This window comes from Rhamphochromis sp. 'chilingali', assembly GCF_963969265.1.
Source record: "Rhamphochromis sp. 'chilingali' genome assembly, chromosome: 16".
Classification (NCBI taxonomy): domain Eukaryota; kingdom Metazoa; phylum Chordata; class Actinopteri; order Cichliformes; family Cichlidae; genus Rhamphochromis; species Rhamphochromis sp. 'chilingali'.
Window position 1 is genome coordinate 14,918,136 of NC_137943.1, and position 17,569 is coordinate 14,935,704.

At 39.9% G+C, this 17,569-nt stretch overlaps 2 protein-coding genes across 2 annotated transcripts; both read right to left on the reverse strand.

The window, feature by feature from the left end:
* Positions 1 to 71: 71 nt before the first annotated feature.
* Positions 72 to 6,984, reverse strand: prkab2 (protein kinase, AMP-activated, beta 2 non-catalytic subunit). The gene is made up of 8 exons (XM_080907332.1): positions 6,690 to 6,984; positions 5,579 to 5,765; positions 5,306 to 5,463; positions 5,085 to 5,178; positions 4,642 to 4,756; positions 4,209 to 4,342; positions 4,010 to 4,078; positions 72 to 2,862 (listed from the first exon to the last, which is right to left on the reverse strand). The coding sequence occupies exons 2-8, from the start codon at positions 5,735 to 5,737 to the stop codon at positions 2,785 to 2,787; spliced, it is 807 nt and encodes a 268-aa protein (XP_080763458.1). The 5' UTR covers positions 5,738 to 5,765; positions 6,690 to 6,984; the 3' UTR covers positions 72 to 2,784.
* A 1,075-nt stretch (positions 6,985 to 8,059) lies between these two features.
* LOC308412538 (mitochondrial adenyl nucleotide antiporter SLC25A24-like) lies at positions 8,060 to 15,594 on the reverse strand. The gene is made up of 10 exons (XM_080906974.1): positions 15,204 to 15,594; positions 14,828 to 14,954; positions 14,618 to 14,705; positions 14,352 to 14,463; positions 12,204 to 12,362; positions 11,963 to 12,115; positions 11,748 to 11,855; positions 11,471 to 11,638; positions 11,135 to 11,285; positions 8,060 to 9,318 (listed from the first exon to the last, which is right to left on the reverse strand). Exons 1-10 carry the CDS (start codon positions 15,378 to 15,380, stop codon positions 9,137 to 9,139), a joined length of 1,425 nt encoding a protein of 474 aa, XP_080763100.1. The 5' UTR covers positions 15,381 to 15,594; the 3' UTR covers positions 8,060 to 9,136.
* Positions 15,595 to 17,569: the final 1,975 nt, after the last annotated feature.

Consider the following 17,569-nt stretch of genomic DNA (forward strand, 5'->3'; position numbering starts at 1 on the left):
GGACAGATGTTTAACCACGAATCCACACATACAATAAAGAGTCAAGTTAAAGAGAAGACAGAGGAAATGGGATCAGTGCACCCTCTTTATTTTGATTTATATGCAAACAAGTAAAACCTTGTACAGTTGATCCTTACACTGCTTCTGCAAAGCATTTTTAAAAACATTCATGAAACCGCTGTAAAATTCAAGTTTCAGTTTCAACCTTAAAACAGCCAAGTCTACCAGACATGGATCTTCTTTGAATTTAGGACTTAATCCATGTCTGGGAATCTGGCTGCATTGCCACAATCCCTTGCCATCTTGTCATATGAAACTCTTTGGACAAAACTTCCTAGCTAGCCTTACCTTTTACAAAACACTTGTACACCCAACAGGATTTATGAAAGCCCCTTTTACAAGTCTGGAGTTTACCAGATGTTGGTATATACTGTACTTAAGATGCAGACAAATAGACACCAAACTGAAAAAGTGGAAAACACAACGTTTAAAGCCACCATACCAAAAAAAAAAAAAAGAGATTAGCTTCAAATGCTTTTATGAATACACATGGTAAGCAAACTTTGTACAACACTTGAGTTCTGCTCATGTCGATTCATCTGATGACGTGTCTCTGGCTACTGTTTGAGGTGTGCGCGTTCACTCATTTTCTAAATGTGCACCACATGTATCTTTATAAGGGCAATCAATACCAAGCAGCAAGGTGAAACTGTTCGCGTGTACAGGCCTCTGTATAAAACTATACAGTACATGTAACAGATACAGTACATTCCTGTAATCCTGTTTGATAAATACAACTCCATACAGATACACACAAAGCACAGCAAAATATCTTAATTAGACTAAATCAGATCCTGCAGTCCAGAGAAGCTACAGTACACGCGTTCTCTGCTGCATAGTTAAAAGCTTACATCGACACTCCTGCTCAAAGAACGGTAAAGTGCTCGAAAACTTACATCAAGGCAACAGCAGAACTAAATGACCTTTGACCATCATCATATGGAAAGTGGGTCTCCCAGTTAAAACAGGTGAGTACTCCTCCTGCGACCAAAACTTTACCATATACTGAAATGTATGTGGCAGATTCCACTGAATGACAAGCAACGGCATCAAACCCAACTGTGGGTTCTGCATCTTTTTAAAACTACAAACCAGGAGCCAAAGACTGGGGTCAGAAATGTCCTTGTTTTTTTAAAGAAAGTCAGATTTGATTTTGAAGCTAATATAATTAAAACCTTTCAAATAACAAACAAAGTTTTCATAAATACAGTTCGCTCTTTTATTGTAGAAACCTTCACTCTTGTTTGACCGGCAAACTGTATTCACTAATACAAAGTTATCATTGTTTTAAAAGGCTGACTGACCGTGTTAGGCCTCAGTTACATGGGCCTAGACACCAGTTGGAGACCAACTGACAACCACCGGTTGTTAGGGAAAAATTAGTATTGCACAACCTGTTGTGTGTGGTTGCTGGCAGTCGCTGTGAAACTGACTGCTAAGCCTCAGTCACTCACTAAGTCATAGCTTTCACTTTGAAGGACAACAGTCGGTGAGTCATTATCAAGTGTTTGCAGACAAATCAGCATCTTTCTTGAAAACTATGGCAGCTGTCATAATCTATGAACAAAGTAATCACATGATGGTTTTTGGCATAGCACTACATTTGAGAAAACCAGCAACCACTTTCAGCTGGTTAGGAAATACACAGATTTCCCTAGCAACTGGAAGTTGCTATGGCGTCGCCAAAGCCTCTCTCTTTCCAAAAGAATGTGCCTCTGTACACACATGTGGACAGACCACTAAAAGACAATCAGCTATAAATTAATTAACCATTAACTGCTAATCAATTCCATGTCACATTGAATGAAAAGAAATTTGCTTTTCTTTCACAAACAAGGACAGCTCCAAGTTGCTGCAAACGTTTGAGCACTACCTGATGTTCCTGCTGCTTGCTAAACAAGAATAAACATGATACTTGTGGGTTGAGCTAAAATGTAGTATTTCTGCTTTTTATTGCACTTTAAGTTCAAGCAATGCTAAATTTGTTGCTCTTCGCATCAGCCTGTTGACCTAGACTTTGTGCCAGTTTAAGTCTTCCTGTTATTCACCATTTACTCAGCTAAAAGCTTAATGGAATTAGTGGAAAGGTGAATACAATCACTCAACACTGATTAAATTCAAACTCAACTGAATTAAAACCCAAAATCCAACGTAATATATCATTTACAGGTTCTCTACCTGAAAAAAAGGCATGTGTAACAAGGATTCGCACCCCAGAAAACATGATTATGAATCACAAGGAGCAGCAAACGCTTGAATACACACAGTGATCTTATCCGTCCGTAGAGGTAAAAAGCCACAATATGGTTCTCATTGCTTTTTCCAACACCTGGCACACACACTTCGCTACTATTGTTTAGAGCCCTATGTAGACAGAAGTGCAGCCTCTTTAACAAAAAATAACTGTAACAAATGTAACAAATATCTGTAACAAAAAATAATTTCCCCCAGGGATCAATAAAGTATTCTGATTCTGATTCTGATTAAAACCCAAGTCACAGCCATGGGCCTCTAAGCTCGTCTGTAAACTTGTTTCAGTGCAAGATATAGCTAAATGTAACAACAAGCGCGCACGCACACACACACACGCATATACACAAACACAGACTCACACGCACAAAAAACCAACAACAAAAAAAACAAAAAAAAAACAAACAAAAAAAACAACCCACAGCAGATTATAAACATGCTGCTAAAAGCACTGGGGGGAACCCGAGCTGAGGTTTAGATAGGCTTGTAAAGCAGAGAAGTGACATATTTCTTCTTGTATCTGTGAGTCGCACTCAGCACCATTACTCCATCCTAACCAGGAGAGGAAAAAACAAACAAACAAACAAACAAACAAACAAACAATCAAAAACAGGCTGTCATTAAGTTGGATCCAAAGCATCAGAACAATGCAATATGCTCCAATTTGTGAAAGTACCAACTACGTACATATTGGATTACTGTTGAATACGCGATTTACCACAAACCTCACCACAGGTTTGGCTCACATTGAACCACCTAACTGATCAATTAGCTAATAACATAATAAAAATAATGCAAGAGAACTGTAGAAGTAAGTTCTGAATGTGGTCAGTGGTGTGAAACGATTCACACCACTGACCACTAGAGGTGGGAATCACCAAACATCCCACGATACGATATTATCACAATACTTAACTCACGATACGATATTATTGCAATTTCTAAAAATATTTTGCGATATTCAGATTCTGTACATAAAGGTAAACTTTATCAATATTCATTTTATCTAATATCAAAGTCTCGGACTCAGTCTTTCTCTCAGTTCAGTTTTATTGTTGACAAACTGAACGGTTTGTATTACAGTCTAGTCCAAGTTAACTGAAACCATCTGGTACAATTATAGCTATTCTGAACTATGCAATATGAAAACTATGCAGGCCCTTCAGCAACTGAAGAATTTGAAAGTAAATTAAAACAAAATATAATTTTACATTAAATAAAAAAGTTTTAAACTTAATTAAAATAAAACATGTCTTAAATTAAAATAAGTAAACTGTCATGTTTATTGCTGCAATAAAAAAAGTTAAACACATTTGGACAGTGTCAGGATTCTTGCTCAGAAAAAGGATCAACATGCTCTGAAGTCAGAGCACAAAAACTTTTTTTGTAACAAAATATCGATTTCTGCTGTCCCTGTATCGATACATTATTAGCAAACAAAATATCACGATACTACACAGTATCGATTTTTCCCCCACCCCTACTGACCACCCCTACCACCTTCCCCCTTTAAAGCAGAACATCTTCCCTTTGTCTGCACAAGGACTGAAAGAACTGATATAAAACTGATATGATTAAAAATCATGTTCATGTAAATGTGCTGGAACATTTAACAAAAAGAAAAAAAGAGGGTAGGGGAGCAACTACTAACTTCCGTGAAAATGTGAGTCATGAGTCATTCTGCTGCAAGTAAACCTACCTTTATTGAAAGTGCATATAGGTGATTTAGCATGACATGGTTGGGTTCAGGCAGCAGGGCAGGGTCACACTAACAACAGACAGTAGGAGGAAAAGTCACAAAGAAAACAGTAACACGAAAAGATGAGTCACATCAGGGTCTAAAAAATTCTATCTGATTTGTAAACTGAGAGAAAGGTGCGAAAGGTGTAGATACTCACAGATATATTGGTGTCCTTGTTGAGAATGACTTGAAGGAGGTGAGGCGGGAGGATGGGCGGGGCTTTGAAGTGCTCCTCAGGTCTGAAGACATACTGCTCCTGTCCATACGGACCAGGAGGAGAGCTGGACAGGTCTAAAGATACAGCAATCACATTTATATGACATTTCACATACACACTTTACTCTACAGCTACTGACCAATTAAACACTAACAACAACAATAAAAAAGCTGTATTCTTTATTGTTGTATTTATTTTGGCATTTATTATTCAACTCCTTTCCTGGGAGCTGTATTAAGACTTAAATTGCTGGGACTGTAAGTGCAAGGTCAGGAAAGGCATGCTGCAATATGACAAGGCACTTTCCAGTTACTATTTACACATGCTGATTACCTTTAGTTGACTAAATAATTCAATAACGGAGCAGGCTGACCTGACGTGTCGGAGCACTCCAAAGAGTCGACCTGAAGGGCGTCAAACACCTCAAAGTCAGACTTTTTCACATGGATCAAGTTGTTGATAGTTCCCATCTGGCTGGTTACCACCGGCTGCCGAAAAAGAGAGAAATCATCACAGAGGAAATGAGGAAGCATGTGTAAAATTAGCAGTTTCCTGCACAGTTTTCCCTAAGGCAAAAGAGCTATTTAGCAGCTTTCACCGAATAGAAGGGCTTTTCAAAGCTTTTCAGTCCCTCTGAGGTCTCAAAGTCCACATTTTGTGAGGATAACACAATACAAGATGGATGAAACTTAAATGCTAAATTTCCACAAAGGAATGTGTCCCTTCCTTTTTGAACTGTCAGAGGTCTCTGCACCATGCCAAAATGCAGTGTGCATGAATAAGTTAATGGAGGGAAAAAAAATGAAGCTACTGTACCTCTGATGGATCATGCACCCACTGTCCATCTACAAAAAACTTGTACTGGTGCTCTCCTTCGGGCAGGTCCAGAATTGCCACAAAATCATTATGGCTTAGGAGAAAGTAAGAGAATGTATTAGTGCAATATCCGAAACGTTTATCTACAAACTCTCAAGCTACAGGTTTACTTATAAAAGATAATGAATGTGATAACGTACCGTTATCCACTTCCTGTTTACCTTTTATTTAGCGGTATCTTTGTGTTCCAGTTATTAAAAGAACCAGCAATGTAGACCTCCTTCCCACCTCCGGCCCAGCGGATCACAGTGGGGCGAGCCTGAGGACCAGTTTTAACCAGATCATCCAAATCTGGGGTGAATTCTTTCTCTCCTGATGCCTGAAAGTAGTAAACATATAAATCTCAAATATAAGCTGTTTTGAGAAAATAAAGCTTTCAAATCTGAGGAAGTGGTGTGGAAGACAAATGTGTTTCAATATTATAATCTGCATACCTTCGATTCGGGTCCATGTGTGTTGAAGGTGTTGGGGTCATCTGTGCTGTCCACCATCTTGCTGCTGGGTTCTTGGTCTTTGGAACTGCTGCCACTGTCTGAGCGATGGGCCTTGGCACCATGCCGATCTCCGGCCACTCTGTCACTCGTGTTGCCCATGGTGCTTCACGTTTTTTTTGCAGTGCCACTGGAAATAAAGAACAATCCATTATGTGTTTAAGCATAAAGCAAGATCTTTCAGAAACAAGAAAAAGACTTGAAGAGACAAACAGACTGTAGGCAGAGATCAGCACTAGAAATCTTAATAGCTCATGGTAATCTCCTGTTTTTTTCCCCCATTATAAATTTTATACATCTGATACGGATGAAACACAGTTTGTCTATGAAGCAGGAAGACCCCCCAGGTTTTCTGGTTCTTCAGTCAATAGAAGAACCAGAAAATATTTTATTTAATTTTTGAAATCCAGCCTTTAATGTCTTATAAACTTTTAATTTTTTTGTGGTTTTCAGTGTGGAACTATCTGTTTTTTTATATATCTCCAATTTAACAGATCTACATCAGTACAAAACTTTTGATGCTGCTGACAACAAATTGAAAACAAAATATGAACATGAAGATCTCTTGAATAGACACCATAGTCGATCTCCAGTTATCCAAAAGACAATACATCACAGAAAGAAGCTGAGGCTGACCACAGGCTATTGTGACACATGTTTAAATACAAACTGAACCTGTTACATGAAACTATTTGTTCAGCATGACAAACACCATCTTAACACGATGAGCAGCAGCCTGACTCAGGCAAAAAAGCTAAACGCCTTTGCAGTGGGGCTAACCGGCTTACCGGTCGGTAGACGGATAAAAACAGAAAGGTGAAACAGGGACTGTCTTCTGGCCGTGTTTTTGGACTTGAATCATAAACCGCCTAACGTAAATACAATCATGCTTTCAGACATAACGTAGTAAGAAAACCTCCATTAGTTAACGCCCACTAGCTAAGCTACCGCCAAATCAACAAGTTTTCACCACAGAACTTAAAATAACACATACGCAATTTTGCCATTAGTAAATAATCATGAGTACTCGTACAGCTTGCCGACGGAAACCTACCGTAGTTTCCCCACCAGCTGTTCTGCTGTGTCCACCTCAGGTCACTTCGCAGGAGAATATTTTTAGCCCCTGTTGGGAGTTAGCTAACTGCTAGCTGTCACTGTCTACAAGCAAACGACCAAGCTGTTTGCTCTGTTTATCTGCGCCGCAACAAACACTTTCACCATTAAGTTGTGGCAGACGGGAAAAAAAAATAAAATCACCGACACTCTCCACCTATCTGCACATTGACTTTAGTTTGTGTTTTAGTGGAGGGCGGGCCCACCTCTCTACAACAACTGCAGAGAGCCCAGTGCTGCCCCGACTACGGAGAGCGGTTAGGACAAAAACTGTTCAAACAACCGAAAAAAAGGGCTGAAGGTCGCCAGGAAGGCAACACCTGTCACAAAAACGCCACAAAATGAAGAAGGTTAAGAGACACCCACAAGGAACTTAAGTAAAATAAATCGTATTTTACGACTGACTGCATAGTTAAAAAAAACATAGTAAGTAATAAGCAAGTAATGTGATCCCAGTGAATATACAGCATTGTGCAAATCACCTCTCACCTATTTATATTTCCCTTCTAAGGAGCCAGACTTTACTGTAATTTTTTTAGTGTTCTTCAGCAGCAGTTCTCCAGGATTTCTGAAGATCTGTCAGTTTTATGTTTTTGACATTGACTGCTTTTTCACTTATTTTCAGTCCAATCTTTTCAAAGGAATTTTTAAAAATTGTTTTATTATTATTATTACTTTTATTATTATTATTTATGATGCCTACTATCAAACGTTTAATTAAAAATGCGGTTTGTATAGTATGTCTATACCCCCTGAGGCCCCAGCTTCCAAAAATCCTGGGGTATTTAACTTGTCTATGTGGGCAGTTTCATTTGAGCTTGAAGATACGGATTATGGAGCAGGGGCTTCTCTCAGTCCTTGGTGATGTAAACTCACTTCAGTGTGGACATGACTGTGTTCTGACTGTGTTCCAGGAGTTTTAAGTTCGTGGCAGGATTGAGCCTTGATGGTTCCTGAACATCCTAACCATTTTCCTCTCATCTGACAGTGACAATTTGGGTCTTCTTCTAAACTTTGGCAAATGGATGACACATCCAAACAAGTTGTTCAAGGAACAAGATTTCTGGACCTGCAATTGTTTAGAAAGAATTGTTTAGCTGTTTAGCAAGAATCCAAAATTCAACTGTACACATTTTCCCTTCCCTCCTAATTTTGGAGGATTTAATTTGTTATGGAAAAAAAATGCACCCAGAAATTTCAATCAAAAATACAAAGCTGATGCAAAAATATTCTCAGTTTTTGTATTTCTGTTTCATCTCCTTCATCATAGATGCTAACCGGATGGAAGTTCCTTACTGACACCAACACAAAGTTTATGTTCTGTGTGGAAACAAATCCACAGTTTTTGTCTTTATTGACCACTTGGCAAAGATTTCAACACATCAGACCGAGTTTCCAATCAGTGATCCTTACATTACTGAGGAGGCAATATCAGCATTCAAGCCTCCCTGGAAGGACCAAGTTTCAACAGCTAATAAATCAAGACTAGTTTCAAGCTCAGAAAATGTCACATAAACTAAACACAGAAGATTGTTATCATGCATGCTACATCTAAACTCCATCCACTTGGCTGTGTGAAAGAGTATGAAACAAATGAATGAATGTTAACTGTAGCAGGAATGTGTTGTGCGTATGTACTAGGTTGAAATGAGGATTGAAACATGACAAACATATGCTTCTTGCAAGTATTTTTCATCGTTAAATCCCATAAATAAGCATAACTGGAAACATATATACAGTAATTTGTATAGTTATAAAACACATCTTCTGATGTTATCATCAGATTTACACACACATAAGGCACATTTAAATCGTTATCAAACAGAGAGATCGGTGGTTTTCACATTGCACAAGATGTGTGTCTTCATTCACACACTGTTCCAGTGTTAACAAGTATTCGTTTGTCCAAGCCAGCTATTTTTAGTGGACAGCTGCTGATTGGAGAACAGTTTGTTTGGAACCGCTGTCACTTAGGGCAGGTGTTTACAAAATCATGTATACAGTGCATAGACATGTGAAAGGTTCAGCTGACATAGCGTCATTTTTCAAACAAAGGAAACGCACAACGCTATGTCGCGTATTTGTTTCATCACAGTTTAAAGGAATATCCATGGCATAAATGAAATGAGCCATTATACTTAACACGTTTTAGTGTTTTTCCAGAACTGTCTTTTTGTGTGTAAATAACGCAAGTAAATGCAGGAAGAATGGTATGTTTTACAGTAAGAAAAAAAACATTTGAGCATGCATACCACAAATTATTAATGCTTTAACTACTGGCAGACGGCTCTTAAAACATGCACTGTATGCTTGATTGCCGTCTGTCTTTTTGGAATTATTTCAGGCATTTTCAAGTCTGACATATTAAGTAAACCTTTTTTTGCAGTATCATTTGGAGATCCCTAAGCCACTCTTCATATACTCATAAACCACGTAGCTAATGCTGACTGCAGGAATGACTTTCATGAAGTTCGGCAGGATGCCCCGGTAGAGTCCAAAAACACCATCTTTGGCTACAATCTTCTTCATCAGAGAACTCATAGAAGGCTGGTTTGATGGTTCCAGAGATGCTGCAAAGAAATATTAGCTATGTTAGAGAACCAATTAAAAAGCAAAAAATAAACTCACTGGCCACTTTGTTAGGTACATCTGCCCAACTGACTTAATGCAAATATGTAATTAGCCAGTCACATAACAGCAACTCAACATATTTAGACATGTAGCCATGGTCAGGACGACCTGCTAAAGTTCAAACTGAGAATCGTTTAAGTGACTTTGATTGTGGCTGGTTGTTTTTGTCAGACAGGCTGGTCTGACCATTTCAGAAACTATTGATCTGCTGGGATTTTCCCACACAGTCGTCTCTAGGGTTTATAGAGAATAGTTAGAAAGAGAAAACATCCAACGAGTGCCAGTTCTCTTGGTGAAAATGCCTTGTTGATGTTAGATAACATGTAAGCATGGATCCATCCTGTCTTGTATCAAACAGTTCAGGCTGCTGGCAGTGTAATGGTGGAAGAAATACTTTTTTTTTTTAGCACATGTGGGGTCCCTTAGTACTAGGGATGGGTACCGATACCCTGTGCCATTATGGCACCGGTTCTGACATAAACGGTAGTAACCAGACCGAAAAGCAGCGCACATTTCGGTGCTTTTTTTTTTCCTGAGATGTCATACACTTTGGATTCCAGCCAATCATTTTACCTTTCCAAGGATAGTAGGCGGGCCCAGGTACGTACGTTCTTTTAGAGCAGAGCTACAGATTAAAAATGCCCAAGGCGAAGCGGTCAAAAGTCTGACTGTACTTCACAGCAAAAGATGCAAACTCAGCAGCCTGCAACAAGTGCTTTAAGGTGATACTGTGATACTGTCAAAGGACGTAACACCTCGAATCTAATGAAACACCTGGTGACGCATAGCGTTTTTTTAAAAGCCGAGAAATGCACCGTATTTGATAGCTTGCTGCGAGACCTTTCACTGAGCACATCTACTGCGGATGTGGTAAATCTCCATTAGCGAGTTAGTGCGGATCGCCCCGTGCATGGGGCTGGACGGTGCTTATCATTTTGCAGAAAAAAAGAGACTGCTGAAAATAAAAACGTAAGAGGTTTTTGGACAAAGTTTGTGTTCTCCATTCTTAAGCACCGGTTCGAGCACCGGCACCGTTTCAAAAGTACCAATTTGGCACCTTACTTAGTACCAACTGAGCATTGTTCAAGCACAGCAGCCTACCTTAGTATTGTTGCTAATCACGCCCATCCCTCTATGACCACAGTGTACCATCTTCTGATGGTTAATTCCAACAGGATAAAACCTCATATCACAAAACTCAAACCATCTCAAACTGAGATTTTGAACATGACAATGAGTTCACTGTTCCTCAGATGGCCTCCACAATCACCAGATTTCAATCTAAGAGGAGAGTCACATTGTGGATGCCAGTATGAACCAAGGATTGTCTCTGGGGAATGTTTCCAGCACCTTGCTGAATCTATACCAAGAAGAATCCAACCTGATAACAGCAACATGTAACTAATAAAATGGCCAATAACAGCCAACATTTTTGTCTATTCGTTTCTTTACTCATATAGCACTGATTTGTCAGTTTGTGAGACCATGACCCTGTCTAAATGTTACACTCAAAAAACAACTTTCATCTCAAAGTGAACAACATTAAAGAGGAATGCCCTTTTTCAGATGGAGCCCCTTTACATTACGTGGGCTGTAACACAAGTATATATTTACAGAAAACATGGATCACTTTTACAGAACCTTTACACCATCAAATGCAACCCGCCCACCTTGAAAAATATTGTGCTATTATTATGCTACGAAGGGGCTACCTAGTTATGTCATTACTATTTTCAAATATCAGGCTGTGTTTACCTTGTGCTTGCATCCGAGTGCGCACAAGTGCGAGTGGATAGCTTGCCAGCTGGCCACAGGTACTAGAGATGGTTCCACAGCCCAGCAACACCAGCACTCCAGGGTTGGCTGACTCAGTGGCGTAATGTGCCAACCAAGTGTTCTTTAGAGTCTAGAGAGTTATGATAAGAGAAATGAGAATTCAGCTAATGTGCAAAATCAGCATAACACAAAACTTTCTCTCATTTAATTTAATGCAACTCTGCACGATGGATTGGTTTAGTGCGCATATAAATGATCTAATTAACTGAAGTGCAAGCCATGGTGAAATATCCATGCGTCACAAAGCCAGCATACCTCATAAACAGCCAGGTCTATCCCAGCGTAGGGAAGGATGCCCAGTGAGTTTGGTACGTAGCCCTTGTAGAAAGCTTTGACGCCCTCCTTCCTCAGGATCTTCTTGGCACAATCAAACATTCCTGCATACTGGCCAGTTTTCCTAAGCGTCAACCGCGTCTTTAATACCTAAGAGAGAAGCAATGCATAAAAAATACAAAAGAGGTCAGATTCGGTTGGTTTGTGTGGAGAGGAGGTGTTACCACATCCAGTGAGGCAGCATCACAGATCTTGTTACCTCCATTGGGTAGATTGTTGTCTGTGCTGTGGCCCCAGCCAGAGAGCCAGCCAGAAACCTCTGGTGGGTCTCAATCTTCGCTCCTTCTGATGATAACAACCTCTTATACTGTAGCAGAAAACGTAAAAAGCCACAATATTTGTTACTACATTTAATAGCTACAAACAGAAGTATTTAAAAAAAAAAATTCACATTTCAGCGGTATGGTTCCTTACTTGTTCATAAGCCATGAACTTAATCGCCGTCTCGGGTGCAATCTTTAAAACATTTATTCCATTTCCCCTCCACAGCGAAGTCACACCTCCTTCTGCAATCATTTGCTTAAAGCCCCCTAGCAGACTTATCCGGTTGGCCTTTGAAGAATGAACCTGCAGTGCAAATATATGCTTTAAGTAAAACACGGTCACAGACATCTATTTATCCATCTATTTGTTCCACTTCTGTCATATTTGTCACCTGCATGAAGACTTTCACTCGGTCCAGTGGGGCAGTACCGGTACGAGAAACAGCCCCTGCCACAGCACCTGCAACAAGCTGCTTCCACCAGCCACCTGTGCTCTTCTCTTCCTCTGTGAATTCATCTGGGATTGCAAGACTGTCACCTATGTCCAGAACCTAGTGATTACATAAGCAGATTTACTCAGCGAGACCAAATTCATGAACCCTGGCACATCTGATTTACAGTCATGGGAAAAAGAAAGCTCTCACAGGACTCTAAGCAGTCCAGAACCATTTTTAGCAACAATAACGTTAAGTATGATCATTTTTATCAGTCTTTTGCGTCAATGTGGATGAATTCTTATTTAAAACATTGCTTCACTTCATTGAGGTTTGCAGGCACAGCTCTCTTAAGGTCCCACCCCAGGATTTCAGGTTGAAACCTTGATTCTTTTCTTTTTCAGCCATTCTGTTCATTCTGCAAGACAGATGGCCTCATATTTGACTCTAGAATACTTAATTATACAGAGGGGTTCGTACTCAGTGGCTGCATGGTACTTCCTCCTCTGTGCTGGCAGCTGTTATGAGGCGTTTGTGCTGATATGCTGAGTTTGGTTTTCACAGCTTTAAATATATTGATGTGCATTATGGCCAAACATCTCCAGCTTGGTCTCATCTGTCCAATGACATTGTTTTCACAAGACTGCATAGAGTCCTGTGAAACCCTTATTTTTCTTCTGACTGCATGTCTGTGAGCAGACGGGATAATACTGTAGATACAAACACAGACTCTTATTAGTATTTCTCTTTATGTGTAATACACATTATAAAATGCCTTATAGGTGAATTTCTTTGCCTTTGATAATGACTCTTTCACTGAAGGGTTGTGCCACTTAAGGGTTTCTTTGTGTGGTTTCAAATGTACAAGGTCAAAAACAACAACTTCTCCTTTTTGAGGTCAGTGATGCAGAAGCAGTTATATTGTAACCAGAAGGCAACATTTACAAAATCTTCAACACGAGCTGTCAGCCAAAAGATGAAAACATTATAAAAAAAACAACAACCACCACTATTTTAGATGTGTAAACCATTTAAAAGGGTTGTAAAAAAGGATATGCAGTGAGGAAAAGCTGAAACCCTTTGAGCCAAAGAATGATTTGAGCTCCTTGTCCTTTCACTAGAATAACTACCGAGCTGAATAAACCCTTATCTAGTATATGCAGCGTTTTCCCCAAAGCTTAAAGCACTACTGTGAGCTCTATTTGAAGCTGAAAGTCAAACTTAGAGTGCCAAGTGGGAATTTTCAACTGTAACGCCGCCTCAAGTTGGACTTACAACTCAAGATGTCAGTGCAGCCCCACCAAACCTGAATTAACAATCCAACATGGCAGCAGTATACGAAAACACAGTAAAGCTGTACAACTTCTAACCTGTACTATCAATGTTGTATAGCTCCCTAAATGAGCCACTCACAGAGCACTGACCAGACTCCATCCATGAATGTCCTGCAGCACGGTTTATAAGTATTGCCAGTGATGGATACATGGCTCTACCTTGCTAAGAAGCACAACAAATCCTGTTTTCCCTCTTTTCCTACTTTAATACTGGAGCACGCTCAGTTCGGTAGAGACACCCAGCTCTGATATCTGACTTCTGAGATAAATGGAACACATCATTAGTTAAAAACACACTCTACTGGCAGTCTAATGCAAAGCTAAGGGGAAAGGCAAAGGTTCTTGGACTTGCTGCGGTCATCTGTAGGGCACGTTTCCTGTATGACAATGCAGTTCTGCCTGAAAAAGACTTCTGAAAATTCAGATACAAGCTCTGTGAAGGACAGGCACTGTTTGGCTCGTGGCTAAAATCTTGCGCTGAACAAGTACTAGAGCAATCAAAGATGTCTTTCTTAGCACTAGCAAGAGGTGGAGGAGTGAGCTGGGGGGGGGGGGGGGGAGTGTGCTGCTATGACCTAATTATCTTGCCCAGGTCACCACTTCCAAAGCTGCTGCCTTGTGTGAACTGCAGAGGAAATCTATAAAGCTAGCACGAGAGGACTACACAGCATGTGATTCGCTTCACAGCAACTGCCTCTGTGTGTGTACGTCCACTAAAAGCACTTGTCTGTGATACAGACAGTATATGTGAGTGATTTTATATGATACATACTGAGGAGTGTTTCCAGTAGCGTATAATCTCTTCCAGGTTGTGAGCAGGGCATAACAGGAAGTGTTCCCTCCACTCGTTCCAGTCAACCATCATGGTTCCATCTATATCCATACTGAGGAAACACAAGTTTTTATCCTATGAAATGTATGATTATTGTATGGAAGTACACTATCCGATCACATATACTTCACATAATCTTAAATTTTATTCTTCAGACACATTGTAACCAGACACATGTCACAGTGCGTAAAAAGTGGAGGTCAAACCTCTGTAAGATTTTTAGGGCATCCTCTCCGCTGACACCTATGCCCAGCTCTGCAAGAGACTGCTGGATCTCTGAGGAATCGATGCGCCCTGACACATAAACACTCCAGTGAAACAAGCTGCAGTATGTGACTGTGTAAACATTCACTGGAAAGCCATGTGACTAAAGCAGAGCGTTCATTTATTTCTTGCAACCTCCCTCCTCTCCCTACCATCATCATTTTTGTCCAGGCTCTTAAACGTCAGCCACAGCTTCTTCTCGTGCTCCTTCAGATACTTGGTAAACTCGTTGAAGTCCAGGCACCCGTCTTTATTTTGGTCACCAGATGACACTATTTTCTGTAAGGTAGAGATATAGTGTAAGTGTCTCTTCATTTATATTCACAGTGTCTCACTCTCTGTCTCTAAACACACACACACACACACACACACACACACACACACACACACACACACACACACACACACACACACACACACAGGCTGTTAAGTGTCACATTACTACGGAAATGCATGCAAAACGAGCAGGCCAGGACTTGAAACTCATATCTCTGTGTGAGTCCTCTCCCTCAGCAGACTGATATTTACCTGTGCAGCACCCTGGCGGAATATGCCCATTGCCTTGAGGCCCTCTCGTAATTCAGCAACATCCACCTTCCCATCTTTGTTGGTATCGAGCCTTTCAAACAGGTCCTGGTACGACCTCTCACTGTCGGTATCCCAGCACCGGGCATTTGACAGTAACGTCCGTAACGTCTGATACATTGTAGAGCTAATGTGCAAACTGGGTCCAGACCTGAGCCGTCCTGCAGTCGGAGTCAAATTAGCAAGCCATACTGAAAATCACCCATAAATCCAATGCAAAATCCACATGCGAACTCGTCGTAGGCAGTGACAAATCGGGCTTTTACTCGGGTTATTCTGCAGCCTGCCCTATGCAAAGGTGCGCTCCGGAGCGTTTCGGGGGAACTGCAGTGATCTGTGGGCGGAGCAGTGTAGGCTACGTAACTACACAGTTTTTTACGGAAAAGCGGGAAACATGGCAGCATATGAAAGCGGTGGAGAAAAAAAAAAACTCACGGAGGGACCATATGCATAATCCGGCTTATGATTTTAAAACCGAAGTTAATCATCGTTTGCCCATGTGACATGTGAGAGTGCATAACAGAGGACATTTAATCTTTTCATGTAACAGGACGTGTGAGTACAGCGCAGCACCGCTCCTCTCCAGCAGAGGGCGACGTTTCACTGCACAGAAACAGCAACGGGGTAATACTAAACTGTATGCATAACACACTGAGGTTATTATAGGTAACTAAACCAGATTTCAGTCAACTTGAATTACCCCCCCCCCCCCCCCCCCCAAAAAAAAAAAAAACAAAACAAAAAAACAAAACAAAAACAAAAGAAACCCCCAACTTTATAAAAAAAAAAGCAAAAACGAACTGAACAATCAAGCAGTCCCTGACACGACAGCCTTTGTGTTGTAATATTTGTTCTACACTTTTAAATCGTACCCTTGATAAATGTTTCTGTACTATAGCAAACAAAAAGACAGGCAAACTAAGCTTAAATATGAACAATCAAATCCACTTTGGAAAATAACTGAAAGTAAATTGGACTGAAAACCAAAGCATTTTAAAAAGTAAATAAAAAGGCAAAACTATAATGTCTCTGAAAGGTGCACATTCTCAGAAAAATGATAGTTTTTAAATGTTCTTCAAAGAACCATTTTAAAAAAGGTTCTTTGAGAAACCATTTAAACCATTTCTTAATGGTTCTTTGGGGCACCTTTAAAGGTTCTTCAGTGAACTACTGAAAGAAATGGTTCTTCAAAGAACTATTGCTTGAAAGGTTCTTTGTGGCATTAAAAAGGTTCTTCTATGGTATCAGTCTAAAGAACCACTTTTGGTTCCAGTTGACACCTTTATTTTTACGAGTGTAGAGTAGCCTATACTATATGTGCTGATAACTGCTGTTTCAGCCTGTTGACTGGTTATGCATCAGCTCAGGATTGCTTAAATTTGAGCGACTTCTGGTTTATTTTGTGAACGGTATAAAAGTCACGTCTAACCACAAGTTGGATACTTCCTGTCATTCCCATGGATGACACCCAAAAGTGTCCGCACGTCTACATTACTGACAAATGAGGCTATGTTTTAGATAAAGAAAAAAAAACTTTTATCCATCAGTCTTTTAGTAGATTCAAACATCTCCACCATAAGCTAGAAGATTAAAGCTGCTCACAGCCATAATGTGCTATCTGGTACTTTTCCCATGTGTTGTTTTTATATATTTTTATTTTTCAGTAAAGCAACTGAACGCATTCAATTTAAATTTTATTAAGATAATTCTTTCATCTCTCATATCACATCCTGTTTGCACGTTGTTCTATTTTATCTTGTTAAGGTAGTCTACTTTATTTAGCTGATTTTATTATAGAATGTAAAGTCATGTGAAAAACAAAGATTTCACCGGACTGCATGTAGTCATGCTAAAAACAAAGTAAATCCTTCCTTATTTCAGGGTAATTAAGCGATTAAGTAACAACCAGGTTTATTAATTGATCAGGAAGTATGAGTACCTCTTTAAAAGCAGGGATTTTGGCAGTTTGCTGATTTGAAGCGTTCAGTCTTCCCAGGAGTGGATGCCCAAGCAAATTCAGCCCAAAGCCACAACATGTGATGCTTAAAGAAATAAGAAGAACATCACACCACAGTTTAGGTTTGCAAAACTGCCTCAGAGCAAACCACGCGATATCTGGACTAATATCCTTTGGACAGATGAGAACAAATTGGGGATGTATAGCCATAATGAACAGCACCACATCTGTAAAAACCTTTTCGCATAACTTTATTCAGGTTTTCCAAACCTTTTTTGTGAAAGTAAATGTTATCATTTTTTATTATTATTTTTGTCCTCAGCTAGCAATTACTTCTGTAATGATCACTTTG

What these genes read in the sequence shown, in the direction of transcription:
- LOC308412538 (XM_080906974.1), bottom strand. Translation starts at nt 15,380, where the DNA reads ATGTATCAGACGTTACGGACGTTACTGTCAAATGCCCGGTGCTGGGAT. An exon ending in TCCGCCAGGGTGCTGCACAG is followed by an intron (nt 14,955 to 15,203) that starts GTAAATATCAGT and finishes TCTACCTTACAG; the next exon opens with AAAATAGTGTCATCTGGTGA. An exon ending in GAGTGAAAGTCTTCATGCAG is followed by an intron (nt 12,116 to 12,203) that starts GTGACAAATATG and finishes TTTGCACTGCAG; the next exon opens with GTTCATTCTTCAAAGGCCAA.
- prkab2 (XM_080907332.1), bottom strand. Translation starts at nt 5,737, where the DNA reads ATGGGCAACACGAGTGACAGAGTGGCCGGAGATCGGCATGGTGCCAAG. An exon ending in GGAGTGCTCCGACACGTCAG is followed by an intron (nt 4,343 to 4,641) that starts GTCAGCCTGCTC and finishes CTGTATCTTTAG; the next exon opens with ACCTGTCCAGCTCTCCTCCT. An exon ending in TATATGCACTTTCAATAAAG is followed by an intron (nt 2,863 to 4,009) that starts GTAGGTTTACTT and finishes TCTCCTGGTTAG; the next exon opens with GATGGAGTAATGGTGCTGAG.